The sequence below is a fragment of the Stigmatopora nigra genome, chromosome 2 (genome assembly GCF_051989575.1).
Source record: "Stigmatopora nigra isolate UIUO_SnigA chromosome 2, RoL_Snig_1.1, whole genome shotgun sequence".
In the NCBI taxonomy this organism is placed as follows: domain Eukaryota; kingdom Metazoa; phylum Chordata; class Actinopteri; order Syngnathiformes; family Syngnathidae; genus Stigmatopora; species Stigmatopora nigra.
The window spans coordinates 18559407-18579390 of NC_135509.1; the positions used below are offsets into that span (position 1 = coordinate 18559407).

At 42.8% G+C, this 19984-nt stretch overlaps 1 protein-coding gene and 4 non-coding genes across 5 annotated transcripts in view; all 5 read left to right on the forward strand.

Annotated features, from left to right (window-relative positions):
* dnaaf4 (dynein axonemal assembly factor 4) overlaps nt 1–16064 on the forward strand; it is a 40495-nt gene extending 24431 nt beyond the window's left edge. Inside the window, exon 10 of the mRNA XM_077710412.1 lies at nt 15849–16064. Coding sequence (XP_077566538.1) covers nt 15849–15952 — 104 coding nt within the window. The 3' untranslated portion in view covers nt 15953–16064. The remainder of the gene's footprint in view (nt 1–15848) is intronic.
* Nucleotides 367–439, forward strand: trnaa-agc (transfer RNA alanine (anticodon AGC)). The gene has a single exon. It is a non-coding gene; the product is annotated as a tRNA-Ala (tRNA).
* On the forward strand, nt 1949–2021 carry trnaa-agc (transfer RNA alanine (anticodon AGC)). Its single transcript has one exon. It is a non-coding gene; the product is annotated as a tRNA-Ala (tRNA).
* On the forward strand, nt 2653–2725 carry trnaa-agc (transfer RNA alanine (anticodon AGC)). Its single transcript has one exon. It is a non-coding gene; the product is annotated as a tRNA-Ala (tRNA).
* On the forward strand, nt 11892–11964 carry trnaa-agc (transfer RNA alanine (anticodon AGC)). Its single transcript has one exon. It is a non-coding gene; the product is annotated as a tRNA-Ala (tRNA).
* Nucleotides 16065–19984: the final 3920 nt, after the last annotated feature.

Genomic DNA, 19984 nt, shown 5'->3' on the forward strand with positions numbered 1-19984 from the left:
AGTGAAAACCATAAGGGGAATTAGCTCAAATGGTAGAGCGCTCGCTTTGCATGTGAGAGGCAGTGGGATCAATGCCCACATTCTCCATTTATGTTCTGAGGAAGGTGGGAATCAATGGTACTGACACTTTTCCCCCGAAACTAAGAAAAAAATAAGTTTTTTTTCACTGGTCCAGGAGTGAAATCTGTAAGGGGAATTAGCTCAAATGGTAGAGCGCTCGCTTTGCATGTGAGAGGCAGTGGGATCAATGCCCACATTCTCCATTTATGTTCTGAGGAAGGTGGGAATCGATGGTACTGACACTTTCCCCCCGAAACAAAGAAAAAAATAAGTTTTTTTTCACTGGTCCACATGTGTGTACCATAAGGGGAATTAGCTCAAGTGGTAGAGCGCTCGCTTAGCATGTGAGAGGCAGTGGGATCGATGCCCACATTCTCCATTTATGTTCTGAGGAAGGTGGGAATCAATGGTACTGACACTTTTCCCCCGAAACTAAGAAAAAAATAAGTTTTTTTCACTGGTCCAGGAGTGAAAACCGTAAGGGGAATTAGCTCAAATGGTAGAGCGCTCGCTTTGCATGTGAGAGGCAGTGGGATCAATGCCCACATTCTCCATTTATGTTCTGAGGAAGGTGGGAATCAATGGTACTGACACTTTCCCCCCTGAAACAAAGAAAAAATTAAGTTTTTTTTCACTGGTCCAGGAGTGAAATCCGTAAGGGGAATTAGCTCAAATGGTAGAGCGCTCGCTTTGCATGTGAGAGGCAGTGGGATCAATGCCCACATTCTCCATTTATGTTCTGAGGAAGGTGGGAATCAATGGTACTGACACTTTTCCCCCGAAACTAAGAAAAAAATAAGTTTTTTTTCACTGGTCCAGGAGTGTATACCATAAGGGGAATTAGCTCAAGTGGTAGAGCGCTCGCTGAGCATGTGAGAGGCAGTGGGATCAATGCCCACATTCTCCATTTATGTTCTGAGGAAGGTGGGAATCAATAGTACTGACACTTTTCCCCCGAAACTAAGAAAAAAATAAGTTTTTTTTCACTGGTCCAGGAGTGAAATCTGTAAGGGGAATTAGCTCAAATGGTAGAGCGCTCGCTTTGCATGTGAGAGGCAGTGGGATCAATGCCCACATTCTCCATTTATGTTCTGAGGAAGGTGGGAATCAATGGTACTGACACTTTTCCCCCGAAACTAAGAAAAAATAAGTTTTTTTCCACTTGTCCACAAGAGTGTACCATAAGGGGAATTAGCTCAAGTGGTAGAGCGCTCGCTTAGCATGTGAGAGGCAGTGGGATCAATGCCCACATTCTCCATTTATGTTCTGAGGAAGGTGGGAATCAATGGTACTGACACTTTTCCCCCGAAACTAAGAAAAAAATAAGTTTTTTTTCACTGGTCCAGGAGTGAAAACCACAAGGGGAATTAGCTCAAATGGTAGAGCGCTCGCATTGCATGTGAGAGGCAGTGGGATCAATGCCCACATTCTCCATTTATGTTCTGAGGAAGGTGGGAATCAATGGTACTGACACTTTCCCCCCGAAACAAAGAAAAAATTAAATTTTTTTTCACTGGTCCAGGAGTGAAATCCGTAAGGGGAATTAGCTCAAATGGTAGAGCGCTCGCTTTGCATGTGAGAGGCAGTGGGATCAATGCCCACATTCTCCATTTATGTTCTGAGGAAGGTGGGAATCAATGGTACTGACACTTTTCCCCCGAAACTAAGAAAAAATAAGTTTTTTTCCACTTGTCCACAAGAGTGTACCATAAGGGGAATTAGCTCAAGTGGTAGAGCGCTCGCTTAGCATGTGAGAGGCAGTGGGATCAATGCCCACATTCTCCATTTATGTTCTGAGGAAGGTGGGAATCAATGGTACTGACACTTTCCCCCCGAAACAAAGAAAAAAATAAGTTTTTTTTCACTGGTCCACACGTGTGTACCATAAGGGGAATTAGCTCAAGTGGTAGAGCGCTCGCTTAGCATGTGAGAGGCAGTGGGATCGATGCCCACATTCTCCATTTATGTTCTGAGGAAGGTGGGAATCAATGGTACTGACACTTTTCCCCCGAAACTAAGAAAAAAATAAGTTTTTTTTCACTGGTCCAGGAGTGTATACCATAAGGGGAATTAGCTCAAGTGGTAGAGCGCTCGCTGAGCATGTGAGAGGCAGTGGGATCAATGCCCACATTCTCCATTTATGTTCTGAGGAAGGTGGGAATCAATGGTACTGACACTTTTCCCCCGAAACTAAGAAAAAAATACGTTTTTTTTCACTGGTCCAGGAGTGAAAACCATAAGGGGAATTAGCTCAAATGGTAGAGCGCTCGCTTTGCATGTGAGAGGCAGTGGGATCAATGCCCACATTCTCCATTTATGTTCTGAGGAAGGTGGGAATCAATGGTACTGACACTTTTCCCCCGAAACTAAGAAAAAAATAAGTTTTTTTTCACTGGTCCAGGAGTGAAATCTGTAAGGGGAATTAGCTCAAATGGTAGAGCGCTCGCTTTGCATGTGAGAGGCAGTGGGATCAATGCCCACATTCTCCATTTATGTTCTGAGGAAGGTGGGAATCGATGGTACTGACACTTTCCCCCCGAAACAAAGAAAAAAATAAGTTTTTTTTCACTGGTCCACATGTGTGTACCATAAGGGGAATTAGCTCAAGTGGTAGAGCGCTCGCTTAGCATGTGAGAGGCAGTGGGATCGATGCCCACATTCTCCATTTATGTTCTGAGGAAGGTGGGAATCAATGGTACTGACACTTTTCCCCCGAAACTAAGAAAAAAATAAGTTTTTTTCACTGGTCCAGGAGTGAAAACCGTAAGGGGAATTAGCTCAAATGGTAGAGCGCTCGCTTTGCATGTGAGAGGCAGTGGGATCAATGCCCACATTCTCCATTTATGTTCTGAGGAAGGTGGGAATCAATGGTACTGACACTTTCCCCCCTGAAACAAAGAAAAAATTAAGTTTTTTTTCACTGGTCCAGGAGTGAAATCCGTAAGGGGAATTAGCTCAAATGGTAGAGCGCTCGCTTTGCATGTGAGAGGCAGTGGGATCAATGCCCACATTCTCCATTTATGTTCTGAGGAAGGAGGGAATCAATGGTACTGACACTTTTCCCCCGAAACTAAGAAAAAATAAGTTTTTTTCCACTTGTCCACAAGAGTGTACCATAAGGGGAATTAGCTCAAGTGGTAGAGCGCTCGCTTAGCATGTGAGAGGCAGTGGGATCAATGCCCACATTCTCCATTTATGTTCTGAGGAAGGTGGGAATCAATGGTACTGACACTTTTCCCCCGAAACTAAGAAAAAAATAAGTTTTTTTTCACTGGTCCAGGAGTGAAAACCATAAGGGGAATTAGCTCAAATGGTAGAGCGCTCGTGTTGTACCCGTGATTTTCCTCCACGGGTAGAAGGTGGTAGTATTTCGCCTTTAAAAGACGGGTGAAATAATCAGACAGGCTCTTTGTTGTATTTCCAAAAACCAACTTGTTATTTAAGCAATTCACACAAAACATAATATACAATAACACTCAAATATATCCATAGTAACATATTAACAACCCGTTATAATCCAAAGCAATGTACTTGCTGCATAAACGATTATAACTTATGAGTATTGTAACTTGTTACCTTTTGTTCCGGCCGTCATTTACTGCATACTATTATGCTACTGTTATAACGGCGGCCGAAAGTAGCCTGCTGTAGACAATGCGCCCGAGACGCGCACATTCGCGCACACACATAAAAAAAAAGTCAACAACCCACGGTCGAAGGTAGCTCGCTTTAAACAATACCCGAGACTCGCACATTTACTCGCACACATGAAAAAGTAAATAATCAGCGGCCGAAGGTAGCTTGCTGTAAACAATACCCGAGCCTCGCACATTTACGCGCACACATAAAAAAGTAAACAAGCATCACTTAAGCATTACGTTCTTTCTGACATGCTACTATTGCCTCTTGCACATCTCACACTCAGTCGTTATACAAAACAAAGCAACATACCTTTAAAAGACGGGTGAAATAATCAGACAGGCTCTTTGTTGTATTTCCAAAAACCAACTTGAATAACTGTCTGAATAGCCCGTTATTATACCCTACCAAGGTCTATGACCATTGGTTAGTCATTACGTCATCGCCCCTTGTTTAACGCATGCTAGCGGCATGAGTCCCCTTTCAACTTAACACCTGCTGCACTCATGTCTAACATCAACTACTTAACCCTGTCACACTAGCGGCATGAGTCCCTTTTTAATTTAACACCTGCACTCATGTATAACATCAATCACTTCACCCTGTCACACTCTCCCCCACAAAAACAAATGTCGTCCCGACATTAATATGCTCCCAAACATTTCCACTTTGGTGAGCCGATGCTCATTACAGTCCAGGCGGCACGGCCACAGTTCAAATATAATCCACAACTCGTACGGTCCACGTTTTACTGGATGGCACAGTAATCACAGTCCATAACAGTCCATAACAGTCCATGACAGTCCATGACAGTCGTCCTTGTATGTTCAAGCTTGTTGGAGTCCAAACAAAAAAGGTGGCTGCAGGTAATATGGATGCAGGTGTACTAACCAAGGGGCCACTCCTGGTGCAGGGTAAACAGTTAGCCGCTCCTGCGGTGACTGTGTACTATAACAGGAGGGGATTCCAAGATGGTCATAGGTCGTACGCCGTGGTGGGTGTCTCTCCCTTCTCGGCCGTTCATCAGTCAGCGCCTCAGGTTCCGTCACGGCGGTTGGCGGGGAAGTCTCTGAGAACTGCTCATCACTAGGACCTTCAAGAGGAGGGTTTGCTCCCTCACCAGGCAGGTCCTCCAGCTGATGGTCCTCTTCCACTTGTACTGGTCCGGAAGCAGGGCCCCTCACTTCGTGTGTCTGGTCCACAGGCAGTGGCCCGCGCTCCGGCTCCATCTCCTGGGCACCTCTCTCATTTAGCTGGCGTAGCTCATAGTGGGAGTCATCTTCGTCATCGCTTTCTTCGTCTGACTCCTGATGAGATGCCGGCTGCTGTTTCTTTCTCGGCGTCCTCGTGCCGATTTTCCCTTCTTCTGGTCTTATCTCAACGGGCAAATGGTCACAAGACATTAGTAGATTTCTGTGCAGAATTCTGGAACGATCTTTACCTCTTTCTGGCCTAACTTCATAAATTGGTAGGTCAGATCCCATTTGCTTCACCACTGTGTGAACTGTATCTTCCCAGAAGTCACGGAGCTTCCCAGGTCCTCCTCTTGGTGTCAGGTTTTTTATCAGGACGCGTTCTCCTGGTTGTAGCACAGAACTCCTTACTTTAGTGTCATAGTGCTTTTTACCTTTTTCTGCCGCTTTCCGTGCGTTCTCGGTGGCAATGGTGTACGCCTCCTCCATCCCTCGTCTCCATTTCTCCACATAGTCCTGCTGTCCATCTGTATCGGACCTGTTGCACAGTCCAAAGAGCATGTCCACTGGGAGCCTTGGCGATCTCCCGAACAGTAGATAAAATGGTGAATAACCTGTCACATCACAACGGGTACAGTTGTAAGCATGCACAAGTTTGTTCAAAGACTTCTTCCAATTCGATTTCTGTGTCTCAGTCAGTGTTCTGAGCATCTGCAGTAGTGTTCTGTTCATTCGTTCCACTTGACCATTACCCATCGGGTGATACGGTGTTGTCCTTGATCCAGCCATTCCACTGAGTTTCTTCAGCTGGGTGAACAACTGGTTTTCAAATTCTCTTCCCTGATCGTGGTGGATACGTACGGGGAACCCAAACTTCAGAGCAAAGTCATTGAAGATAAGGTTTGCAGCAGCTTTTCCTGACTTGGTGGTGGTGGCATATGCTTGGACAAAACGTGTAAAGTGGTCAACTATGACGAGGATATATTCATATCCGCCTTTACATCTATCAAGATGAAGAAAGTCAATGCAGACCAGCTCAAAGGGTTGTGTTGTCACAATATTTGTCAATGGCGCTCTCTGTTCCTGGCATGGTTTCTTTTGTTTGAGACAATGGCAGGTTCTCGTCACATAATGTTCAATATCAGACTGCATATACGGCCAGAAGAAACGGTCACGCACAAGGGATACTGTGCGGTCGACGCCCTGGTGCCCCATATTGTTATGCAACTCTTGCATGACTGTTCCTCGATATTGTTCTGGCAGGACCATCTGATTACGGGTCGTTGTGGTTCTGCACAGAACCCCGTCACTGTCTATTATCAATTTCTCCCACTGCCTGAGCAAGCATTTTGTCTTTGGGCAGAGCGCCTTCAATTCCTCAGCCGATGGCTTACCACCTGACCGCTTATAATTCAACACCGGACGAATGACCAGGTCCAATTGTTGTGCTTTCCTTATCTCTTCTTTTGGCACAGGGTTGATTGACGCAGCAGCTGTCGCCTCTACATCTGTGACTGAACAACAGATTTGAAATGAAGGCGGCATCAAAGGGAATACTTCCTGTGCCCTGACTGCTTGGATCGCGGCAACGATAGCATCGGGTGGCAGTTCCTCAGAACATTCTTTCATCAAAGCCTCAACATCCAGTGGCATCCTTGACAAAGCATCAGCATCTTTGTTTTCCCTCCCTGGCCTATATTTTATTGTGAAGTGGAAATCGGCCAGTTCTGCCACCCACCTAGAAGTGGTTGCATTTAGCTTTGCAGTGGAAAGAATGTATGTGAGTGGGTTGTTGTCGCTATATACAGTGAATGCTGTGGCATAGTACAGATAATCTCGAAACTTGTCAGTGATCGCCCATTTTAGGGCCAAAAATTCCAGTTTCCCAGAGTGCAAGTGATAATTCTTTTCAGCTGCTGTCAATGTGCGGGAGCCGTAGGCAATGACTCTAAGTTTACCATCCTGTTTCTGACATAACACTGCACCTAACCCTTGGTGTGAGGCATCAGTATGTACGATGAAGGGCTGGGTAAAATCTGGGAACCCTAATACTGGTGGATGGAGCAGGCATTCAATCAATTGTTCAAGCGCCTGCTGGTGCTCATCAGTCCACACGATCGGCTTGTTTGACGGAACGACATGGCTTGGTTTCTTTGTCTTTGTTTTGTTTCGGGCATCACTTTGGTCCATTTTCAGAAGGTCATACAGACAACTCGCTCTTCGGGAAAAGTCTTTTATATATTGTCTATAATAAGTCAGAAGACCAAGCATCTTTCTGAGTTGACCCACAGTGTGTGGTTTAACGTCTTTCAGTGATCGAACAGCTTCAAAATCTGCAGGATCTATTCTACTTCCCTCTGCCGAGACGATTCGACCCAAGTAGCGAACCTCAGCTTTGAAAAGATTGCACTTGCTGGGTTTTAGTTTTATCCCATACTCTCTGAGGCGACACAACACTCGTCTCACATTTTCTACATGCCCTTCAAAAGTCTTGCTGAACACCAGCGTGTCATCCAAGTAAGGGATGCATATGTTGTCCCGGAGTCCTTCCAGGCATTCTTCCATGCAACGCTGAAACGATGCAGGAGCGTTCATGAGACCAAAAGGGATACGTATCCACTCATATAGTCCCCAGGGGGTAACAAAAGCAGTCATTGCTCGGCATTCTTCAGACACAAATCCCTGGTGATAGGCCTTCCCCTGGTCGAGGAGGGAAAACCAAGAGTTTCCGCCCAAGCTGTCCATGATGTCTTGGACTCTGGGGATCGGCTGCCGATCGGGATGTGTCTTTCTATTTAAATCTCTGTAGTCTACACACAAACGAAGGGTTCCATCTTTTTTTCTGACACACACGACTGGCGAGGAGTATGATGAGTTTGACTTTCTCACCCAGCCTTGTGCTATTAAGTCATGGAGATACCCCTTCATCTCTTGGTACAATGGTCGGGGCACCGACATATATGAACGCTTGACTGGCTCAGTGTCTTTGAGTGAGATAGTCATTTGTAATCTGTCAATGCGGCCAATATCATTGTCTGAGGTGGAGAAGGAGTGACACTCTTCTCTCAGCATTCGTTTGACTATTTGTCTTTGCTTCTCTGTCAAGTGACTTACATCTACAGGTGGGTCCCATTGTTCACCCGTCTTGAATGGGGTGTGAGTGCTGGTATGGTTCACTGCAATTGGTGCTGGGGTTGGTTCAAAAATTTCAGCAGGAAGTATAGTCAAAACGCTTTGTACTGTGCCAATTACAGTGCGCCCGGGTAAGACAATATCATGGCCCGTTGGATTCGAGACATCAACTTTGATTACAGGGGAAAACCCTTTTCTTATTCTGACCAAGGTGTCGTTGAACTCAAGACCATCTGGCCACTGGGAATTCGCATCTGGTTGGAACAGAACACTTGTGCCCTCTTTAAAAGGTGTGGCAGCTACCCGACACTCAACTTGAATAATGGTGTGTTTGGGTACCAAGACCCTGTTCTTCTTAGTTCTCACCACATATTGATCTCTCTGTTCCGCACTGACGGCCTGAATCAAAGTCTTCACCTCGTTTCTTTTAAGACTGGGGAAAGCACTACTCACAGCAAGGTGCTGTTGATGTACTTCAGTCTGTGCCAGAATATGTTCGATGACATTAAAACCAATAATGGGATGGGACAGATGATGCCCGCTGGTTACCAGCATTGGGATAATCAATGGTTCTTCTGTGTTTACCATTGAGACTAGATGGAATGTTGTCTCCACCCACCCAATAAAAGGCATCTCAATCCCATTTGCTGCAATCAATGTCAGGTCTGCAGATGTTTCTAATATTTCTGACACATTTCTCAGTTGCACGTCAGGTAAATATTCATCTTTCCACCTTTCATCAATGATTGAAACTTGTGAGCCTGTGTCCCATAATGCTTGTAGTTGGTGACCATTTATGTAACACTGCACTAGACATTGCCTTCCAACTAGAGAGGTAATTTTATGTTGATGACCTATTATTGCCGGGGGTGATCGGTTGGGAATGCCTTTATCTCTGCGGGGAAGTTTCCCCCGGTCACTATGTGGGAATCGTTGGAACCTTTCTCTCTTCATGGTTGACCCTCGTCCCGCAGGGGCAACCATTAGTTGTTTAAAGGGGCTTCTCTTTGTGGCCTGACAACTCGGCTTTTACAGCCAGCTTGGAAATGTTCTTCGCTTCCACACCGATAGCAATGCGTGCACGGAACATCTCGCCCTTCCTGCTGGCAGACAAAACACCTCCTCGGGACATAGGCGGGGCGGCCTGTGTTCCAGTGAGGTGTTGGTGGCTGGTTGTAATAATTTTGTCGGACCGTAGGTGCCTGGGGGTCCATCACTGGTCTCCTGCCAGAGGGCGGGGGGTAGGACTGATGCTGGAACCGAGTCTGTTGTAACGCCTCTTTAATCTGAGCGACATCGGCACTGAGACCTTCAAGAGGCGCGAAACGGTTATGCAGTTTGGCAAGCTCCGCTTTTACTTCCGGAGACATTTTAGCTTTTTCTTCGGCAGGCCGATTAGAAGGTAGCAGGTCTTCCGACTGTACCTGGTTCACTTGTCTCGCTGCCTGTGGAGTACCAAGCCTCCTTTTATTTTTTCTTTCTTCTTCATTAGCGCAGGCTATGTTTAGCCTGTCCAATAATAGTTCATCGGACGTTCGGCAGTCCAACAAGAGTGGCTGCATATCCATGCGTATATTGTCGCTCTGAAGCCCAGTGAGTATTGTGTGTAAACACATACGCTGTACTAGGCTTGGGTCGTACTGAAGCCCCGATTCTGCCTCACGGGATGCAAACAATACTTTCTGTCTCAGACCCAACACTCGCATGACAAAACTTTGCGGGGTCTCCCTGATCTGCTGTGCTTCCGAAGTTAACTGTTTGTAAAGGTCGGTAGCACTCCTCTCCTGAAAATGAGCACGGAGGACGCAATTGAGTGTGGGCAGGGTAAGATTAGCTTTTTCTTCCAGATAGTTTCTGAGTTGTAGACCAGGGGAGATAGCTCTGATCACAGCGTCAACAATTTCCACGTCCTGGTACCCCCTACTCGTTCCCTTTTCAATTTGGTGAACCAGACTGGAGAACGTCAGCTTGTCCTTTTGGCCTGGTTCACCTATTTGACCCGCAATCTTAAAATCTTTCCGCCAGTATGAGCTTGGCGGGTACTGGGGAGGCACGTCCCTTTGAATGTCCCCCGCGGCGGGTAGCTGGGGCAAAGATCCTGGCTTCCCATTTTCAGCCCCTTTGCCTTCATGCCTCATCTCATCTATTTTCTCCTTCAATTTTAACAACTCAGACATACCTTGATCCTCGTCTTTGAGTTCGTTCCTTTCCAGGTGGTTAGTGATGTGACACAACAATTTGCATTCTGATATGCGTTTCGTTTTCCCTATGTTAAGGAAATCACATATTTCTAACAGGTCATTAACTGTTAGCTTGCACAACATTTCTTCTACCTCTATGCGTACTTGCTCCCGTTCCATTTCCATTTTCTCAACACGGTAGGAGTTTGGTTTATGATGCAAAAGTGAACACTGAACTGGCACGTTTTTACCGTCTCTCTGATGATCTCTACTGGCCTCAGATGACGAGTACTCTGCCAACTTCACGTCCCTTTAACAGCAACACCTCTTCTCACTGTCTTGATCCTGGTTGTGGTTTAGGTTTTGCGGGCTCAGCATTCAGTACTCAGGTTGTGAATACTGGACATCAAAGCAGCAAATCCCAGCGGTGCCTCCAAAAATGTTGTACCCGTGATTTTCCACGGGTAGAAGGTGGTAGTATTTCGCCTTTAAAAGACGGGTGAAATAATCAGACAGGCTCTTTGTTGTATTTCCAAAAACCAACTTGTTATTTAAGCAATTCACACAAAACATAATATACAATAACACTCAAATATATCCATAGTAACATATTAACAACCCGTTATAATCCAAAGCAATGTACTTGCTGCATAAACGATTATAACTTATGAGTATTGTAACTTGTTACCTTTTGTTCCGGCCGTCATTTACTGCATACTATTATGCTACTGTTATAACGGCGGCCGAAAGTAGCCTGCTGTAGACAATGCGCCCGAGACGCGCACATTCGCGCACACACATAAAAAAAAAGTCAACAACCCACGGTCGAAGGTAGCTCGCTTTAAACAATACCCGAGACTCGCACATTTACTCGCACACATGAAAAAGTAAATAATCAGCGGCCGAAGGTAGCTTGCTGTAAACAATACCCGAGCCTCGCACATTTACGCGCACACATAAAAAAGTAAACAAGCATCACTTAAGCATTACGTTCTTTCTGACATGCTACTATTGCCTCTTGCACATCTCACACTCAGTCGTTATACAAAACAAAGCAACATACCTTTAAAAGACGGGTGAAATAATCAGACAGGCTCTTTGTTGTATTTCCAAAAACCAACTTGAATAACTGTCTGAATAGCCCGTTATTATACCCTACCAAGGTCTATGACCATTGGTTAGTCATTACGTCATCGCCCCTTGTTTAACGCATGCTAGCGGCATGAGTCCCCTTTCAACTTAACACCTGCTGCACTCATGTCTAACATCAACTACTTAACCCTGTCACACTAGCGGCATGAGTCCCTTTTTAATTTAACACCTGCACTCATGTATAACATCAATCACTTCACCCTGTCACACTCGCATTGCATGTGAGAGGCAGTGGGATCAATGCCCACATTCTCCATTTATGTTCTGAGGAAGGTGGGAATCAATGGTACTGACACTTTCCCCCCGAAACAAAGAAAAAATTAAATTTTTTTTTCACTGGTCCAGGAGTGAAATCCGTAAGGGGAATTAGCTCAAATGGTAGAGCGCTCGCTTTGCATGTGAGAGGCAGTGGGATCAATGCCCACATTCTCCATTTATGTTCTGAGGAAGGTGGGAATCAATGGTACTGACACTTTTCCCCCGAAACTAAGAAAAAATAAGTTTTTTTTCACTGGTCCACACGTGTGTAACATAAGGGGAATTAGCTCAAGTGGTAGAGCGCTCGCTTAGCATGTGAGAGGCAGTGGGATCGATGCCCACATTCTCCATTTATGTTCTGAGGAAGGTGGGAATCAATGGTACTGACACTTTTCCCCCGAAACTAAGAAAAAAATAAGTATTTTTTCACTGGTCCAGGAGTGTATACCATAAGGGGAATTAGCTCAAGTGGTAGAGCGCTCGCTTAGCATGTGAGAGGCAGTGGGATCAATGCCCACATTCTCCATTTATGTTCTGAGGAAGGTGGGAATCAATGGTACTGACACTTTCCCCCCGAAACTAAGAAAAAAATAAGTTTTTTTCACTGGTCCAGAAGTGATAACCGTAAGGGGAATTAGCTCAAATGGTAGAGCGCTCGCTTTGCATGTGAGAGGCAGTGGGATCAATGCCCACATTCTCCATTTATGTTCTGAGGAAGGTGGGAATCAATGGTACTGACACTTTTCCCCCGAAACTAAGAAAAAATAAGTTTTTTTCCACTTGTCCACAAGAGTGTACCATAAGGGGAATTAGCTCAAGTGGTAGAGCGCTCGCTTAGCATGTGAGAGGCAGTGGGATCAATGCCCACATTCTCCATTTATGTTCTGAGGAAGGTGGGAATCAATGGTACTGACACTTTTCCCCCGAAACTAAGAAAAAAATAAGTTTTTTTTCACTGGTCCAGGAGTGAAAACCATAAGGGGAATTAGCTCAAATGGTAGAGCGCTCGCATTGCATGTGAGAGGCAGTGGGATCAATGCCCACATTCTCCATTTATGTTCTGAGGAAGGTGGGAATCAATGGTACTGACACTTTCCCCCCGAAACAAAGAAAAAATTAAGTTTTTTTTCACTGGTCCAGGAGTGAAATCCGTAAGGGGAATTAGCTCAAATGGTAGAGCGCTCGCTTTGCATGTGAGAGGCAGTGGGATCAATGCCCACATTCTCCATTTATGTTCTGAGGAAGGTGGGAATCAATGGTACTGACACTTTTCCCCCGAAACTAAGAAAAAATAAGTTTTTTTCCACTTGTCCACAAGAGTGTACCATAAGGGGAATTAGCTCAAGTGGTAGAGCGCTCGCTTTGCATGTGAGAGGCAGTGGGATCAATGCCCACATTCTCCATTTATGTTCTGAGGAAGGTGGGAATCAATGGTACTGACACTTTTCCCCCGAAACTAAGAAAAAAATAATTTTATTTTCACTGGTCCAGGAGTGAAAACCGTAAGGGGAATTAGCTCAAATGGTAGAGCGCTCGCTTTGCATGTGAGAGGCAGTGGGATCAATGCCCACATTCTCCATTTATGTTCTGAGGAAGGTGGGAATCAATGGTACTGACACTTTTCCCCCGAAACTAAGAAAAAAATAATTTTATTTTCACTGGTCCAGGAGTGAAAGCCATAAGGGGTATTAGTTCTAATGGTAGAGCGCTCGCTTTGCATGTGAGAGGCAGTGGGATCTGTGCCCACATTTTTATTTATGTTCAGAGGAAGGTGGGAATCAATGGTACTGACACTTTTCCCCCGAAACTAAGAAAAAAAATAAGTTTTTTTTACTGGTCCACAAGTGTGTACCATAAGGGGAATTGGCTCAAGTGGTAGAGTGCTCGCTTTGCATGTGAGAGGCAGTGGGATCAATGCCCACATTCTCCATTTATGTTCTGAGGAAGGTGGGAATCAATGGTACTGACACTTTTCCCCCGAAACTAAGAAAAAATAAGTTTTTTACCACTTGTCCACAAGAGAGTACCATAAGGGGAATTAGCTCAAGTGGTTGAGCGCTCGCTTTGCATGTGAGAGGCAGTGGGATCAATGCCCACATTCTCCATTTATGTTCTGAGGAAGGTGGGAATCAATGGTACTGACACTTTTCCCCCGAAACTAAGAAAAAAAAAGTTTCTTTTTCACTGGTCCAGGAGTGAAAACCATAAGGGGAATTAGCTCAAATGGTAGAGCACTCGCTTAGCATGCGAGGGGCAGTGGGATCGATGCCCACACTCTCCATTTATGTTCTGAGGAAGGTGGGAATCAATGGTACTGACACTTTTCCCCCGAAACTAAGAAAAAAATATGTTTTTTTTCACTGGTCCAGGGGTGAAAACCATAAGGGGAATTAGCTCAAATGGTAGAGCGCTCGCTTTGCATGTGAGAGGCAGTGGGATCATTGCCCACATTCTCCATTTATGTTCTGAGGAAGGTGGGAATCAATGGTACTGACACTTTTCCCCCGAAACTAAGAAAAAAAAATAAGTTTTTTTTCACTGGTCCAGGAGTGAATACCATAAGGGGAATTAGCTCAAATGGTAGAGCGCTCGCTTTGCATGTGAGAGGCAGTGGGACCAATGCCCACATTCTCTATTTATGTTTTGAGGAAGGTGGGAATCAATGGTACTGACACTTTTCCCCCGAAACTAAGAAAAAAATAATTTCATTTTCACTGGTCCAGGAGCGAAAACCATAAGGGGAATTAGCTCAAATGCCCACATTCTCCATTTATGTTCTGAGGAAGGTGGGAATCAACGGTACTGACACTTTTCCCCCGAAACTAAGAAAAAAGTGGTAGAGCGCTTGCTTAGCATGTGAGAGGCAGTGGGATCAATGCCCACATTCTCCATTTATGTTCTGAGGAAGGTGGGAATCAATGGTACTGACACTTTTCCCCCGAAACTAAGAAAAAAATAAGTTTTTTTTTTTACTGGTCCAGGAGTGTATGCTGTTAGGGGAATTAGCTCAAATGGTAGAGCGCTTGCTATGCATGTGAGAGGCAGTGGGATCAATGCCCACATTCTCCATTTATGTTCTGAGGAAGGTGGGAATCAATGGGACTGGTGTTCTGCACCGAAACCATGATAAAAATATATTTTTTTCACTGGTCCAGGGGGAATGATGCTAACGGGAATTAGCTCAAGTGGTAGAGCGCTCGCTTTGCATGTGAGAGGCAGTGGGGTCGATGCCCTTATTCTCCATTTATGTTCTGAGGAAGGTGGGAATCAATGGGACTGGTATTCTGCACCGAAACCATGATAAAAATATCTTTTTTTTTCACTGGTCCAGGGGTGCTGATACTAAGGGGAATTAGCTCAAGTGGTAGAGCGCTTGCTTAGCATGTGAGAGGCAGTGGGATCAATGTCCACATTCTCCATTTATGTTCTGAGGAACGTGGGAATCAATGGTACCAACACTTTTCCCCGAAACTAAGAAAACATTTGTTTTTTTTCACTGGTTCAGGTGTGTGTACCATAAGGGGAATTAGCTCAAATGGTAGAGCGCTCGCTTTGCATGTGAGAGGCAGTGGGATCAATGCCCTCATTCTCCATTTATGTTCTGAGGAAGGTGGGAATCAATGGTACTGACACTTTTCCCCCGAAACTAAGAAAAAAATATGTTTAATTTCACTGGTCCAGGAGTGTATATAGTGAGGGGAATTAGCTCAAGTGGCAGAGCGCTCGCTTAGTATGTGAGACGCAGTGGGATGAATGCCCACATTCTCCCTTTATTTTCTGAGGAAGGTGGGAATCAATGGGACTGGCGTTCTTCGCCGAAACCATGATAAAAATATTTTTTTTCACTGGTCCAAGAGGGCTAAAGCTAAGGGGAATTAGCTCAAATGGTAGAGTGCTCGCTTAGCATGTGAGAGGCAGTGGGATTGATGCCCACATTCTCTTCGAGTGATTACTGACCAGATTAAATCTTACCAGTCGTGGGGAATTTATGATTCTTATTTCTGGAAACATTCAAAGACACAATATGGTCCCCGAACGCATTCAGCTTTTATCTCAAGGAATTACTATAGATATTTCCCATGAGAAAAAAAATTATTTGAGATACGAGTAAATTGACATACAAGCTAATTCCTGGAACTCATTAGGCTTGTATCTCAAGGTATTACTGTATTCACTTTCCAGGAATTTCCATTATGGTGCATTCCTAATCTAATAATGTTAATTGTTTTCACAGGATTACAAGAATACCAGACTGCACTGATGATTGACCCATGCAATGAAGCATTGCAGGCAGACGCACAAAATATTCGAGAAATCATACAGGGCAGTGCAGAATGAGAAGTGCTAAGTTGAATCCCTAATGTCATTCTTTCTTTTTGATCTTTATTCTTTAAGGTCTTGAATGTATGAAATGTAACCTTTTGTCATGTGATAAAATTGGTTTTCTGTGTTGTGATAATTTTCTTTAAATACAAATGGTTCAGATAGACAGTATTTCAGATAGACAGGTTCAGATAGACAGTATTTGAATCATTAGTTGTTTGGATCAGCAATTTCAGTTAAATGTATCATATAGCAAACAAGCACAGTGATATTTGAGAAGTGAAATGTTTATTGGATTCACCGAAAGTATGCACAAATTACTTAAACAAAAGTAGGCACGTGCATAAATTTGGGAACACTAACAGAACAATTACATCACTATTTAGCAGAATTAACTGCCTCTAAATGCTCACTATAGCTTCCAATGAGGGTCTGGATTCTGGTTGAAGGTATTTTTGACCGTTATTCTTTACTAAACATCTCCAGTTCGGTCAAATTTGATGGTTTCCGAGCATGGACAGCCCGCTTTAAATCACACCACAGATTTTTAATAATATTTAGTTCTGGGGATTAGATGTAAGATCTTGCGGCCGAGCCCAACAAAACCTGACCCAAAATTCGAGTCAAGTCGAGCCTGAAATCATTACTTCGGGTTCGGGTTATTTTTATAAATAAATATATGTTTATAAAAATGTATACTAAAATGATATGTTGATAGTAAATTGAAGAATGCTTTTTATAAAATGAATAATTTGGATAAAGCAGAGGAGGCGCTGTAATGTAATTGTTCTTTAACTACTAAACAGGAGACCCAGAACTTGCTCTGCTCACGTGAACGCCACCCTCTCAATAATCTTTCTTTTCGCAATTCCGCATCTATTTTGACCTGGTATCCCCAATATGGAGGAGCAAGAAGTTAAGGATTAACTAAGAAAGAAGAACTGAAAAGACAAACACGCACAGGTAAGAGTGAGGTGTGGCTTCAAATTGATTGTTAAAAATGCTACAGAAACTTGCGATGAAACTCGAGACTCAAGTAGAATGATGAATAGCAAATTGACCAGTGGGGGGCAGCACATTACCTCAAACTCAATAAAGAACACGCTTTCGTCACTTACAGTGCATTCCAGACACTGCAATTGAATCACTTGTCTTTGTCCAAGGATATTTTAGAAAGACAATGTCCATTTTTCCTCAACATTTAGTAAATTGTTTACCTCCCTGTGCTCTTTGTTACACAACCATTTTTTATTTTGGACCAAACAAATTCATGATATTTGGGTTACTTGCATTATGAAATTAACAATACTATCGTCATTCCATGCTTATTTCGTTAATAAAACAATATAAATAATGACATGCGACATATCACAGTAACCCCAACGTTTTTGTCTGAAGAAACGCAATCAATTTAGTTCAATAATTTAAATCCCTAGGAATCATTCTTGACTTTCAACTTTTCTTTAAATGTCAGATTAAAAAAACACGCCAAATAAAATTCAATTTGTCCAATTTTAGGTTCATTAGAAACAATATAATGGCAAAATCTGTCAGCAAAATTAGATTTTGACACAATGATCATATCACACATGATTTACTGCTTAACAAGTTGGTCATCGGCCTGCAAATCAACCCTAAAACCAATTGAAACCACCACTTTCAGATATTAGAAAAACACAAACACCTGAACTGGAACAATACTTTTAAATGAAGATGCCACCTTAATTTACAAAATCTTCCAACACAAAGCTTCTCCACTGCAAGATTTTGTACAAAAAAATCCAACACATCAACAAAGGCTGGCTCTAGAGGTGACTGTGTAGTTCCCTTCAAAAAGAGTGCATTCAGCCAAAACTCATTTTTTGTCTTTGCCGCACATACCTGCAACTCAATACCAATTAACAATTATTCGTGAACTCACGTCTCTGAACCTCTTCCCCAATCATCTTAAAGCCTGTCTGTTGGACAAACAAAATTGCAATCACTGTCTAAAATTGGACTACGTGTGGGTGTATCTAGTGTGTGCCATTGTTTATCTTCAAACTACACACGGGACTAAAGATGAAAATTAGCCCTCTGCTACAATCTTCCATATTTACATAAATATGTTCATTAACATGAATCTAAATATGTTCATTAATATGTGCTGTCCTTTATTAAATAAATCAAACTAACTTAAAATTACAATTCAGGTTATATATGCAGCAGGTTATGCTTAACACAGACTGCCAGTGAGCAAGTGGTTAGAGCATTGGCCTCGCAGTTCTGTAATAAGAGGTTCAATACTGGAAATTTTATAGAAAGGTATTTATTAATTCGTTTTTCATCTACAAATTTCACTTCAAATATGTTAATTAAATGCAAGGGAGTATGCTTTCGAGAATTCATTAATTGCGTGTTTTAGGCATTTTTGTTAAAATGTTGTTTATTTATTTATTTATTTCTTAATTATGTTAATTTGATGTAGTTCAAATCTTAAAAACAGTTTTATGAAAATATTTTAAGAAATCATCATTTTAAATTCATTAAAACACATCTGTATACATTTAGGCAAGGCACCTCTTGTTATCCTGCTTTATTAATTTCACATCTATTTTTTATTCTTTTCAATTCCAACCCATCCACTTCATGGAAATGTTAAAAATAATTTTGAGCATCTGTAAATGTATATACTGTACTAAATGACTGCTTACCTGTCTAAGTATTACATTAACTTGGTGTGTATTGTTCTCACATAGTTACTTTTTGGTGCATGTGGTGTGAGCTCAGTTACACATATTCTCGTAAATATTGTTATGATATTCTGGATTATTTCCCACTCGTTGGCAGCATGATTGTGAGTCTGAATCGTTGTTTTTTTCTGTGTACCCTACGGTTAACTGGCAACCAGTTCAGTGTGTAGTCTGCCCTTTCGCCCGTAATCAGCTGGGATTAGCTTGAAGAAGAAAAAAACGCAACTGTTGCCAGGATGTCAGTTCGGGTGATGAGTGAATATTCCTGATTATTTCACAGTAACGACGTTTAAAAATTGACATTTTTATTTGATGTTGCTGGCTTCCAAGACTAAATTCCCTGACAACCATTCATTACAACGACAATGAAGGCCCAATAAAAATTACATCCTGTTAATAATACATTTGTATTTTCAATTATTCATATTTGGAACGTAGAAGCGATACTGAAGTTGGAATACATAGATTAAAATTTCTTTGATAGCACTTACACAGTTTATATTTACTTAAAAACTGTTTCTTTTGCCTTTTTGAATTCTTTTGCCATGATGTCATCACATTAGTCATTACAAAATCTGTATCACGGATTTTGAAAGTGGGCTCCTCTTTGTTAGTGATCTGAGCCGATTCAATCCTCGGAAAGCTATGAAGTAGTACTTGAGGACCTCGACCACACACCCTGGCCTCTGTCCGCAGACCCAGTAGAAATCTATAAACACCTCATAGCTTTTCTCATTTTTTAACCTGCCACCAATTTTTGCTTTTTTTCCCTCTCTAATCTTTTAATCAAATGTGCCGAAAGCTCCACCAAGAATTACCAATGATTGAAAGTCCGCATCAAAAGAATGGGTTCATTAAGAGGCTGTGATTTGTAGTGGGCTTTCATTGTGGCAGAGTAGTTGCAATGAATGGTTGTCAGTGAATGACTTCTCAAAGCGTTTGAAAAGATAAACACAATTCCTGAGCTCATGGACAAGCGAAAGGGTTTCAAGTGTTGTTACAAAAGATTAATGCAGGGTCTTGGAAATTGAACTAAAGGAGGGCCGTGCACTGAGTGCTTCTGTGAGGAATTCACTGCAGTACTTCCAACTGTTGCCACTCTGATATATAGAGTACTTAAGTGGGGACAGAGATCTTCAAGTTTTCATTTGAGGAATTGCAGATTGTTTTCAATTCAAAGGAAAGGGGGAGAGCTGGTATAAATGACCTTAAAATTAAAGATGGTTGCGTAAAGAATCTATGAGAAACTATGATAAATGTAATAAATAAGAGGTATAGTGACAGCTATATGCCAAATTTAGTAGAGAAACTAGGT